The sequence below is a fragment of the Myodes glareolus genome, chromosome 19 (genome assembly GCF_982192425.1).
Source record: "Myodes glareolus chromosome 19, mMyoGla1.1, whole genome shotgun sequence".
In the NCBI taxonomy this organism is placed as follows: domain Eukaryota; kingdom Metazoa; phylum Chordata; class Mammalia; order Rodentia; family Cricetidae; genus Myodes; species Myodes glareolus.
Genome location: NC_142044.1, coordinates 12361494 through 12375328, shown reverse-complemented (window position 1 = coordinate 12375328; position 13835 = coordinate 12361494). Strand labels below are relative to the sequence as shown.

Below are 13835 nucleotides of genomic sequence, written 5' to 3'. Positions count from 1 at the left end.
AGAGTAAAGCCTGGCAGGAAATCTGAACAGAGGTATAGAGAAAAAGTAGATGGAGTAAGGGAGATGTCATGTAGTCGCTCGAAGGTGACAGATGCCAGATCTTTACCAGTAAGCCACGGGCTTGTGCTGATACACAGGTTAATGAAAATGGGTTAAGATGTAAGAGTAAGTTAATAAAAAGCCTTAACTAATAGGGCAGCAGTGTGGTAATTAATAGAGTTTCTGTGTGATTATTCGGGTCTAAACAGTCAGGAAACGAGCGAACAGTCTTTGCCTACATTTTCTTTTTCAAAAAGCGTTTTGAATTCAGTAGTATTTTCATTTCATGGATTAAGACCTTGACATTCTAATGAATTTGAGGAACATTCTCAAAGGAAAGAGGATTCAAAATTTATGAATTAGGCAGTGCCCAGAATCTGAATAAAGTTATTCATGATACAAGACCTTAATATAATACATTCTGAAAGAGCTTGGAACTTCAGCTGACTTTTGTGTAGATTTAAGAGGAAGAATAGAACATATGGCTGTCTCGTAGGAGTCAGACTGATAATAACCACTGAAGTATCTATTCTCCCTTGTGGAACTTGGACTTTGTATGCAAACCCCGGGATGCAAATCCCAGGTTCATCACTTACTGAGCTATCTTTTAGCTTCTTAATAACTCTGTTTCCTCAGTCAGGAGATAAAGAAAAAGCATTTTATAGTTACTTTGCACATTTGGAGTCTTAAGTGAATTTAAATACAGCAATGATTAGAAGTCTTGTGATATGGAGTGGACTGAATGTTTTCATAGTAATTACTACCAGGATCAATTTTAGATTTCAAAAGATCCCCTTACCCCTCAAAGAAGAATAAAGGAGGAGCCATATAACTTCAAATACTAATTAAAAACTTCTCTATCTGTATGTAATCATTGAAATATTTTATTTTACTTCATGTTGAGTGTGAGAAATACAGTTGGTGAAGTTTTATGGATTATAACAAAAATGACAATCATAACTGTAGGATTTTAGATATTCTCTCATTAATGCTGTTTAATTAATTTCTGTAGGTATTTTTGCAGTATGCTTGGAGTATTAAAACATAATGTGATGTGGTTTTGTATACAAAACTGTTCAATATTTGAGACTGTCTGAGACTGTCGCTCTGACCTTTGTCTTGTTTTAATCCTCTGCATTAGAATTAACTGGCTTTCATGCTGTTTCGCTTGCAGTGCCCTGTGGGGGAGTTTTAACTAAGCGCAAAGGGACTATTTTGTCTCCTGGATATCCTGAGCCTTATGACAACAATTTGAATTGTGTTTGGAAGATCACAGTGCCAGAGGGAGCAGGCATTCAGGTAAGAATATTTTTCTTAGTTCCTTTTTCATTTTATATTTGGAATTAATATTTTCAGAAATGACAGAATGCCTATTTTTTAAAGTTTAGCAAATAGTTTGGATTGACATGATGAAGCTTAATAGAAATAAATTTATTATATTTGAACTGAAAGTTTACTTGGAAATAAAATAAAGTCAAACCCAGTGGCAACAAGACAGACAATAAAAACAAAAACAAACACACAAACAAAAATCTGACACACAAAACAGAATCATGAATTAAGACAACTGAAGGGGTATGTATATCAGAGAGTCTGGCCATCTCTGACCTAGACTATTTCCATCAATGAATAGGAGGAAGAGACTTAAGGTAAGAAGAAATTCATCATAGTCGTGCCTCCAGTAACTTATTCCAAGTAAAACCCCATCTGCTAAAGTTTCAGATCTCTGAATAGTTCAATGACTTATTAGCCCTCAATAGATTCATCAATTGAAGAGGTCAGTGAATGTGAGAGGTCAAGTATTTTTATGTTTTAATTACTATGCCTAAGAGATCCATGAAACAAAAATGTCTCTGTTCTGCAAACCCCTTGCCCAAGGACAGACAGTTCCTGAAATGCTGGAGGCTGTTGATTATGGGAGATAGATAACAAGCGATGATGTTGGTTTTCATGTCCCTAAACAAGTTTGTTTGTTTGACCCGTCTGTTCCAACGTGCTTGAGTATAAGTGGGCAGGAGGTTTACAGGCTGGAGGTACATCAGGATGTATGCTTGTCTTTGATTGGACCTGATGGGGAATGCAATGAATTATGGGTTTTCCTTCTTAATCCCTCGCCATAGTTCATTCTGGTATATTTTCCAGAAACCCGGGTATGGACCTGGCCCAAGCCCGTCCACCTGACCAGTATTTAATTAATGTTTTCCTCAAATTTGGCTTTGAACTATAGCAAAGTGGTCTTATTCTCACCTCTGGAATTCACGCGACCTAAAGATGGAATCACCTCTCAAGGGCAAAGATTCTGAACATTGCTGTGGAAGAGCAGATCTTTAGAATAGGAGACAGTGAAGATAAAATCAGAAAGACCCGAACACTGGCTATTATTATTAAAGCACGACAATAAATGGCAAAGAATAAAATTTTATGTTTTTAGACTATTAAATTCAAGGTTGCTAGTTAGCTTAACAGCTAAAGGAGCTCACTGCCAAGCCTAACAATCTGAGTCCGATACCAGGTCTCACACGGAGGACGGAGGTAACCAGCCACTGCAGGTTATTCTCTGACTGTTACATATACATTGTGGCACTCTCAATGTTTCAGCATGCTCGCACACACATAGACACACACACACAGAGAGACAGACAGACAGACACACACACAAACAGAGAGACAGAGACAAAGACAGAAAGAATAATAGTAAATAAACCCATGAATAACATGATTTAAAAAATTAAAGCTATCATGGGTGTGAAAACATCCACTAGAGTGAAGGCAACTTAGCAGCAGCCATAACCATAAGGAAAAGTTGACTCTCATTTCCTTAGCAGCCATCTGTGTGTGGCAGTTTTCAGGTGGGGATGGGGCCCCAGGAGCCTCTCCATCAGCGTTGAATCTTGAGTGTCTCTTGCACAGGTCTCATGTAGGTAGCTACAGCTACTATGAGTTTGTAAGTGTGTTGTCTCTCTTATATACAGAGAATGGCAGTTTACAGGACTCTTGCCCTTGCTTCAGCGTTCACATTCTTCTTAGCCCTACTTTAAAACTGTCTCCTGAGCTTTGGGCGTGGGGTTGAAATAGATGTCCCATCTACATCTGAGTGCACCTTCTCATTCGCAGCCATTTTTTCTCAGCCCCTTGACCAAATGTAAAGTTTGTATAGGAAACGGGACCCACTGTAAACAAACAAGAGCCTTTGAACATAGCTTAGAGCAGCAGTAACAACATATGTGCATAAAGATAACTCTTTAGAGGGCAATTAGACAACATTAGCATTTAGTAAAACAACAAGAATGGGTTTCCACCAAGGCCAAGAACCTCCACACCCCTGAGCTTTTGACCAATTTCACAGCATCATGCACAAATTCCCTCCCAGGGACAGACCTCCCATTTTATCAAGAAATAGTTGATTACCCAGTCATCACCATGCCAATATTGCAGCAGTGGGCACATCCTTTCTTTCCGATTGGTATTGGCACACGCAGAATATAGTACTGAATAAGAAAAATGACAATTTTTCTGCATCCAGGACCACATGGCACGTTCCGGTACTGTGAAAGCTACCCACCGGGAAAGAACTTTTCTTGTTAGTTTGACATTGATTTCTCTATGTCCTAGAAGCCAAAGCCTGTGGTGTCTTCAGATAGAGAGTTGGACCATCTAGTTCTGTGATTAATCAAGCACACTGGCAATGACCCGTGCTGTTAGGAGGAGCCTCTGCAGTGGGCCTCCATGTTTCAAAATTCATAGGCGGTGCCCCGTATCTGACACTGAGATTTTGATTTAATAACTCTTGTTTTCTGGTATTGTTCTCATATGCAGAATACTGGTCTTAAATATAGTCATACATATATAGACAATTAACTTACAAAGAAATGGGGTATCACAAAGCTGTTTTATGCATCTTTAGTTTTACTTAGCCTACCTTCTACCATTTCCTACTTATACTTATATATATACTTATATGTATGTTTTTAAAGTATATTGTCTTCTAATTTAATATTATACCACATGTGTTCTACCATGCAATGCCCTCTTTAAGGGCCCATTTACCTCCTATCTCCCATGAGCCCTTTCTGGATTTCTCCCAAATATATATTGTGAAAAAAGATTAGAATCAACAATGACTACAGGATTGCTCATATCCTGGGTTGTACTCAGAAATGAGAATCATATTGAACTTTTATCATCTCATTTATTTATAAGGTTATGAAGGATAGCCTTGATTATTTATATACTACGCGCTTATTCACTTAGATGATAACCTAGAAAGCTCATATTTTTCTCTACTATCATGTCCTATTTTGGGTAATCAGGAGTGGAGCTTTTGTACTTTATGCTCTGATCAAGCTGCTCTCCCATAAAGCACCTGCAGAACTAAACCCTTTGCATTATGCATCTGTGCAGTGAGGCAACACAATGCAAGCCTGCGGACTCTCCCGACACTCTCAAAACGCTCCTTGCCTCCTGAGTTCTTACATCAACATTTTCATGGGTTTTAGTAACTTTCCCTCACCTGGTTCATGTTTTTCGGAGTTGGAGACCCATTTATGTTAGGTCATAACACCCTCTTGGCAGAGTCTTTACTTCTATGTTCTCAGTAACTTAAGAGCTAAGGGTGGCCCACATACTAACAGGTTACAAGAACAGAAACCAATAACAGCAAAAGAAAATAGAACCTAAAGCTCCTTTTTTTTTTTTTTTTTTTTTTTTTTTAGTATGATGAGCACAATTGATCGCATTTGGATAAATACAGGAATCCCACATCTCTAACCCCAGCTTCAGACTATCTGAACTTGAAACTGGATGTTTAATTTATTGTTAAGCTATGCAATAGTGACTTCTTGAATTTTTCTCAAAATAATTGCTCCACTGTTCTTTCTCTCAGGATGGCCCAGTCTCCATTCACTTTTCTTTATCATTCTCTATATCAGGATGTCCCAACCCCATTCAGTTTTCAAGCAAGAAGCCTTGATTTTTATTATGTCAATACTGTGTATAACAGACTGGATCACATTGGTGTTTTTCTATTTCTTTCCTTTTGTACTTTTACCACAAAAGAACATGTGGCTCTCATCCTTGCCTTAGACATGTTTTTTTTTTGTCTGTTCCTGACAAAATAAATAACACACCAACCAAACATTCAAAAAATGACTCCTTAAAATGGAATTCCATACTATCACTGTCTTTCTCACAGCACTCAGATTTCAGCATCGCTTTTAATCCTCAACAGCAGTTGCTCCTTCTCTACTCAGGTCTCATTTTCTGAAGTTTGTTATGTTCACAACTTCCACCTCTGTAGCTGCATGGCATCCTATTTCCTGTGGATACTGTGAATATTATTTCCTCTGTCTTTGACACTACCCAGTATTTCTCCCTATTTGCCTTCACTTTACCTTAGTTTGTGTCCAATATATATATTTCTTTGATAAACCTTCTAGAAACTAGACAAAAAGGTTAAATTCTGCCTTGTACATTTCCATTCTAAGTCTTATCTGATTTTCTTATTATCTACTAATTATCTGTAAGCTCTTGAGGGCAGTGGCCAAGACTGTTCTGGCAACTACTGCAGGAACTGGCACTACAAACTCAGTAAATATTTTTTTTAAAAAAAAATCAATGGATACCTCTTCAAGCTGTGGATTTGGAATGATTTGGAGAATTAGAAGTACATAACAAACTAATAAGATATCTGTAAAAACAAACTGTAATATATCACTCGTGTTAGGCAAACCCCCTCAAAACTGTACAGGTCAATGCCAATACAAAACCTTTACATTGGAAGTACTTTATTTAATGAATCCTCTCAGAAAACAGAAGGTGGCTTTAGCAGACTATTTAGAAATCTCATAGCATGAAATATATATAGGACTCTTAAATACTCTGAAGTTCTGTTGACCACATTGAAAAATAACTCCTCATTTTGATTCTACTTTAGGTCATATCTCTAATTCAAAATCCATCATGATAAAGACATACTTAATGCATCTTTTATGATGTAACCTTGAATGTTTATTGTTTTATAACTAATCTACAGGTTTAAGCAACATTTAATTTGGGAGATATGGTAGTGAACATGTATGCCTAAAGAACTATATTAATATTTAATTAATCAGACTTGAGTTGAAATAAGTTAACCTTCAGTAGAAAAATTTTAGAGAAGAAAAATCAGATGATAACTTATAAATGACAGTCCTTTGGAAGAACAACAACATAAGAATCTGTTTGTTATATTAAAATAATGTGATAAGCATGTGGCAAACAAAAGATTTGTGTATTTCCCTCTTTATTTTATTAACATGTACCTGGGACAACTCCCAAGAGGTTATATTTACCAAGAAAAAAATTATTTACCAACTTATGGGGAAGTATTGATCACATAATTATTATCAAGATGAATTTTCTAAGTTCTTAGGATTTCAGAGTAAAGGAATGTATTTTTTCTGATAAATACATGCTTTTAATAATTAGAAGCATACTGCATATATTAATCTTTGTTTCTATTGCTGTGATCAAACAAGGAGAGCAAAAGTGTCTTGGGGAGGAAAGGGTTTAATTCAGCTTATACCTGCATATCACTGTTTATCCTCAAAGGAAGTCAGAATGGAACCTCAAACAGGCAATGAACCTAGAGGCAGGAGCTGACAGGGGAGACATGGAGGGATGCTCCTCACTGACTTGCTCAGCCTGCTTTCTTATAGAACCAAGGACCACCAGCCCAGGGATGGCACCACCCACAATGGTCCCTAATTAAGAAAATGCCTTACATGCTTGCCTATACTTGGACATCATGGAGGCATTTTTTTTTTTTTTTTAAATTGAGGCTCCCTCCTATCCGATGATTTTAACTTGTGGCAAGAAGCCACTATCCAGCTCTCTCCATCATGAAGCTGGCCTGCTGCCATGGGGGCCAGTTTCACCCCATGCAAACTTCTCAAAATGCTGGAACAGTTTCTTTTTCTCTTGTTTAAATTTGAGTCATTGTAGATTCTCAGTCATTTATTTGTATATCAGAAAAGATTCCAGAACATGGCCTGCTAGGTTTTTTTTTTTGTTGTTGTTTTATTTTATTTTATTTTATTATTTTTCTGGCTATTTCATCTTACAGCCTATATTTGCCTAGAATTCCTGTGACAAGTTGTATTAGATTTCTATGGTGACCATAACAGATCACCAAAAACCAAATAGCCATTTAACCACTTAAATGTCTTCTCAATGAACTAGAAGTGACTATCCAAATCTTGCTTTAGCATTTAAACATAAAACTGCCAGTAGATCTTCTCCTGGTTCAGGTCTCTGAGGAATTCTCCTTATCTTGTCTCCAATATTGAATGGCAACACATATCTCTTGATTTTTGGCCGCATCAGTCTTATTCCTGCTTTTGTGGACACATTGCTTTCTCATTCACATTTAAATTTATTGTAACATATATATATATATATATATATATACACACACACACATATATATTTATGTACCTTAATGTTTCCCACCTAGTTGTATCAAAAAGATGCAAACACACCCCTCTGCCAATACAAATATAAGGTAATATTTCTAAATTCCAGGGATTAGGATACATTGTTCATGATTTACACTAACAAATCCAGAATTAAATGACTGTTCATCCTCTTCTACTTGTAGTAGACATTCATAGACATTATTATACTTTGTTCTTCTGTGTCTCTGTTCTGAGTAACTCAGGGGAAAACAAAAATTGTTCTTGTATCATTTGTCTCGGTCTCTTGCATACATCCCATGTCAGCACACATGACATCAAAGAGTTTCTCTGTACCTCTTCTGCATCCTCTCTAGTTCAGTTGTACATCGCTTTTTCATTCACATTTGCTGCACCCAATTCAGTTCTGCACTTGAAGAGGCGTCTTGATTATATTCTCCCTCCCACTTTGCCATCCTCTAGGAGAAAACTGAAAGCATAATTATACTTTCAACTGCACAATTATTTTCCTAGCGTTTAGTTTTTAATGACTTTCTCTCCCCACCTTTCTCTGCTAAGATTCTGAGTTTTCAATTTATAGTATAAATTAAGCTTTCGATACACATGATCTCGCTTAATTTTTAGTGAATCTGTGAATTAGATGACTTACTGACAGTGACTTCTGTGAGCAATTTGAAGCATCCCTAGGCTTTGAAACTTGTGGAGATAGAGGTTACCAGGCGGTTTCATGTCCAGTGACCCTGGCTGGTGTTCACTTGTGTTTGTCATTTAGGTTCACTTCTTGTCACTGTTCTATTGTTCTTCTAATGGTGCATTCATGTTTCTCCTTACATAAACACGCTCTCCACTGTGCCTAAGCGCTGACAGCCCACTAAGTCCACCTTGTGATTTGATTCATCCACAGTATCACTCACTCAATAATTTCCTTCCTTTAGAAGCTTCTCATTACACACACACACACACACACACACACACACACACACACACGTTTTTACTTTACTCACAGTTGAAGAAAAGAAAAATTCAGACAAGAATCAAGGATGAATGCTTGTTTAAGAAAGTAGTGGGTGGAGCTTTACTTCTTGTCTTCCTGGAACAGTGCATTAGATCAGGAGCCAATCACGCAGGCAGGCTATCTTCTGCCATGTGGCACTCACCCCTGGAGCAGCAGTGCCAACATTCCCTTGAAAAGGAGAATGACAGGGGGGCTGGTTTGCAGAAAAGAACTGTTTAATGAGTGGAATTGTCATCACGATGTAGCAAGTGAGCGCCTGCACTTAAAACAGACTCCAGTAAACTAAAATAAATGCATTCCAATAATGTTCTTCTTCTCCTACTTTGAAACTGCAAAACAGTCTTTAGACAGCAGAATGGAGTCCGCAGTTGTGAGTTCTGTGGGTTCCTGGAAACCTCATACTGTGCCAAGTGAGGTACACCAAAGTAGCACATGTCACTTTCTTTAAATAAAATTTAATAGACACAGAATTGTAGCCCAGAATTTGCCTTCTCAACTTGAGGAACTTTCAAGGTGACTTGACTATTATGATGACATTAATAAAAATGACTTTTGGAAGATCCATACAAATCTATTATAAAATATTTTCTGTGGCTGTCTATATTGACAGTAATATAAATATTAAAGAAAGATCGAATGATTTTACACATGGAAACAAGTTCAAGGATAAGTCTATTGAAAATTCATTACAAAATCTTCCGTACTTGGGAATGACATATCTATTTCTTTTCTAACACCAAAGTGATGGAAAAATCAGAAGCCTAGTATTTCAAAGCATTGATGTTAGCTACTTGTTTGGAACACGGATTTGAATTCCTAGCACCTTAACCCAAAGCATTCAATGAAGATATGCGCTGCTGAGATGGCGACAAGGAGCTTCCCTGTTAAATCCATCATACACACTGTCGGTTGCTCCATAAAGTTTCTCTCATACAAATTCGTTCATGTAGGCAAGCGATACAAATGTCCAAGATGAGTTTTGCTGAACCATCTATCAAATCTCACAAGTATGTCATCTGTTGCGGGATGACTAAGCCTTTAAGGGCCTGAGAGCTAGCTGGTCAATACAAATAGGAACGAGCATGCGCAGTAGCTATTTCCTGGAAGCCTGCGTGGGTCTGTCCAGAGGACATTGACAAGAGCAGCTGAGTCTGACAGAAGATGATGTGAAACTATGGACAGATACCATGTCACCTTAGCAGATGCCGGGCAGGGAATATAAGGCTTTACCCCTTCCTAAAATAAACCAAACTTGTTTCAACCTGTTCTTGCTGTCTGTGAGGTTGTTACTGCACCTACTTTTCCCTCTCCCCCAAGGGACCCTGCCGGGACCCTGCAATAGTCCAGTCTGTCCTTGAGATCTCCCTTCTAGTAGGGGATCGCTGGACTGCATATCCGCTTAGAAATTTTAATTCTCACCAGAAGCTGTTATTTCACAGGTCCAAGTGGTTAGCTTTGCTACGGAACATAACTGGGATTCTCTGGACTTTTACGATGGGGGAGACAACAACGCACCGAGACTTGGAAGCTATTCAGGTAAAAGGGAAATCTGAGATCTTTTTAAGTGAAGATGTAGTCACCAATACAGAACAAGAATTAAAAGAATTTCCCAAAATTCTTTCAGGTTTAATTTTGAAACATACACAATAAGCTAAGTTACAAGAAGTTTTAAAATACTGAAAGGAGTGGTAGCATGCCCATTTAAATTTTACAGCATGCTAATTGTATTTTTGTAATATTTATTGATTTCTTATGCAAATATAAATATTTTATTTATATATTTAATAAAATACTTAAACATTTAATTTATTAGGATCCATTAATACTTTAATGTGTATCCTATTCTTTAAAATTAGGATAAATAAGATAATAGAAATTAAAAATATGGCTATACTTCAGTTAATTATGGTATTTTCATCCAGTAGAATACTATGTAGTCATTAAAATAATTTTAGAGACTGAATAACAAGAAAGATGCCATAAAGTACTGTTAAGTGACCAAAAGGAAATGTAAAATTATTTCCCTGAAATGAATACAGTCTTATAGAACTAATTTATCTATACAAAATCATACTAGAGGGAGACACATAATGAAAGCGCCCACTGTGTTATTTAAAATACTGATGCTTTAAAAAATCATCTATGAGAATTACTAAGGTTCTTAAGATGACATACATCACATTCTAAGTATCCTCCATCACACACTGGCAGAAGTAAGGAGTTTTACTTTGTGTTTTTTTTTTTTAACAGCTATGTTTTAAAATTTCTAGAAGTATAAATACAAGCATTGCTAAAATGTGAACTTACTTGAGATAATATATCAAAATAAGGATGAATGACTTTAATCTTTTAAACAGACGTTGAAGTCACAGATAAGCAGTTATTCAGAATCACTGATGAACAAAGGAATAATTACCTAGGGCAGAAGTGGTGTGACTTAAACATAAATAGCGTATTAGATAAAGATTCAGACAGAGGCAGAGTCTTATAAATCTTTGTCCATACTTGCATTCATGCTTTAAGAAAGATATTATTCCTACTAGGTACACTGATGAGGAAAATGCTCAGAGGGAGACAGCTGTAAATCTTCACGCCAGCTGTGTGTGACATCTGACTACCCTGTCAGATACCTCCTAACTTCAGCCCTCCGTGGGTCTCAGTACTAACTGAAATTTACGGAGATTAAATTGCCAGAGGTTGTCCAGCTCCCCTTAGGTTGAGAGCAGGGCCCGGCTAGAGAGTCACCAGCAGCAGAGTTGTTAATTACTGAGATCCTCTAAGACCTAAGGCAGATCCTCTGACCTTTCCGGAGTCTGTTTGCCTCCTGCTTCTGCAGTGGCAGGGATGCCACTAAGGAACAGAGTTAGATCAGGAACAATTAAACACCAAGGTGCAGTCGCCACGAAATTCTTCGCACATCCCCCAGCCGTCACCAGGACTTCTCACACACACTTGCACAAAGCGAGTGTAAAGTCGTTATGAATACTCCCAGGATACCTGCAGCCCTGACCACTCACACTCTGGGAATTTTATCTCAAAACAGAGAGGATGATTATCTTCAATGCTTTTCATTTGAAACTATATTGGATTCCTTAGAGTTTTTTAATGAATAGGCAGGAATTAATATATTTAAGCAGGTGTTTTATATTTTTAAATTCAATAATTGAATGGAACAGATTTATTTGCTTCAGAAATTCAGAAATTTATCATAATGCATCTGTTGAAAGACAGGCTAGTATCATTTTATAACGGGAACTTTTTAAAAACTATACTGTCAGAGTCTAAGAAATATATAAGAAAAAACAAAATATCAAGTATTCAACCTGGTTTAGAATTATGTATATATCTTTAATAAAAGTGAATTCATTAATATTTTCTCTGAACTACACAAAGTCTGAAGTAACAACTGCTTCAAAAACACAAACACACATGAAAACTTTTACATAAACTTTATTTATCTTTTTTTTTTGATATTTTGAAACAGGGTTTCTCTGTATAGATTTGATATCTGTCCTGGAACTAGCTCTTGAAGACCAGGCTGGCTTCAAACTCACAGAGATCTGCCTGCCTCTGCCTCCTGAGAGTAGGGTTTAAAGGTGTGCGCCACCGCCACCTGGCTTAAACTTTATTTTTAACTCACACATACGATATAGACTTCTCCAGGAAATTCAAAAAAGCTTCTGACCACATTGTTCATTTATGTCTATTTCTAATTTTAGGGAATTATCTGAAGTCATTTCACAGGTCATTCTCCATGGAGACAAGAACAGTGAAATAAAACAAGATGAAGGGGGAAACATTTATGCTAAGTTTTCTCAAAGGCTTTTGGCCAATACATAATTTTAGTTACAATGTGTTGACTGGTGACCGGATTACTTAGGCTCTTTGGTTTTGCTATCATCTGATTCACATGACCCTTGAACCATCTCAACTGTCATTTCAGGGACAACAATACCCCACCTTCTGAACAGTACATCCAATAATTTATACCTAAATTTCCAGTCAGATATCAGCGTCTCTGCTGCAGGATTTCACCTCGAATACACAGGTAAAGGTAATTTATGCTCTCTGTGAAAGTCAAAGCAGGTTTTGCTAGGTTCTGATTTGTTTGACTTTTTAAAATCTTATATTATTATTATTCATTAGGTGCTTGTTTGTTTCCTAAAGATAGACAGAACGTTAGCGAAACACAGGGGAGGAAAGGATGGGAGGACTGGGAGGAGCAGGGAGAGGATAAACCTTAATTAGAATATATTGTATAAAAAACCATCTATTTTCTTTTTGTAATTTCTTTTGTATTTATTTTACAAAGCAACCACAGTTGCCCCTCCCTTCCCTCCTCCTCCACTTCACCTCTCTACCCTCCCCAACCATTCCTCAGTGATGGTAATGCCTCCCATGGGGAGTCAACAAAACATGGCATATCAAGTTGAGGCAGAACCAAGCTCCTTCCCCATATATCAAGACTGAACAGGGTATCCCACCATAGGGAATGGACTCCAAAAGTCAGCTCATGCACTAGTGATAAATCCTGGTCCCACTGCCAAGGACCTCACAAAAATACCAAGCCAAACAACTGTCACCCACATTCAGAGGGCCTAGTTTGGTCTCAGGACCCATGCAGGCTCCACCGCTGTCAATCAAGAGCCAATGAGCTCCCATGAGCGCTAGTGAGTTGTCTCTGTGGGTTTTCACATCATGATCTTGACACCCCCTTCCCCCCAATTCGTATGATTTATCCTCCCTCCCTTTGACTGGATTTCAGAACCTCGGCCCAGTGCTTAGTTGTGAATCTCTGCATCTGCTTCCATCAGTTACTGGATGAAAGTTCTATGATGATGTTTAGAGTAGTCACCAATCTGAATCAGGGGAAGGCCAGTGCAAGCCCCCTGTCTACTATTGCTAGGAGTCTTAGCTGGGGTCATCCTTGTGGATTTCTGGGTGGAAAACATCTATTTTCAATAAAAGAAAAAGCAAACTTGTAAAGCAAAACAAAATAACAACAAACAAAACACAGTCTTGTTTTATACAAATGACAATCATTCTGACAAAGCAAACATTCAGTCTGATCTAATGTTTAAAATTTCAAACCAGCCTATCAATTAAATTGAAAAAAATGTATTTATAAAATGAAGAGTTTTGGATAGAATTTGCATACAGTGGTTTTTTTCTTTTAATGTCTGAAGAACCAACATTATACTTACTTTTTACAATGAATTTGTAAGTGTGCATTAACCATAAAGCTATGGATGAAAACTCTAAAATAGATTCTTGTGAAGCTAAAATTTTATGCTGCCTTGTTGAATTATCTCAGGTCAAGAAAAAAAAAA

At 37.3% G+C, this 13835-nt stretch overlaps 1 protein-coding gene across 1 annotated transcript in view; it reads left to right on the top strand.

Annotated features, from left to right (window-relative positions):
- Csmd3 (CUB and Sushi multiple domains 3) overlaps positions 1-13835 on the top strand; it is a 1053984-nt gene that overhangs the window by 915815 nt on the left and 124334 nt on the right. The window contains exons 36-38 of the mRNA XM_087898772.1: positions 1214-1338; positions 9945-10041; positions 12449-12553. Coding sequence (XP_087754898.1) covers positions 1214-1338; positions 9945-10041; positions 12449-12553 — 327 coding nt within the window. The remainder of the gene's footprint in view (positions 1-1213; positions 1339-9944; positions 10042-12448; positions 12554-13835) is intronic.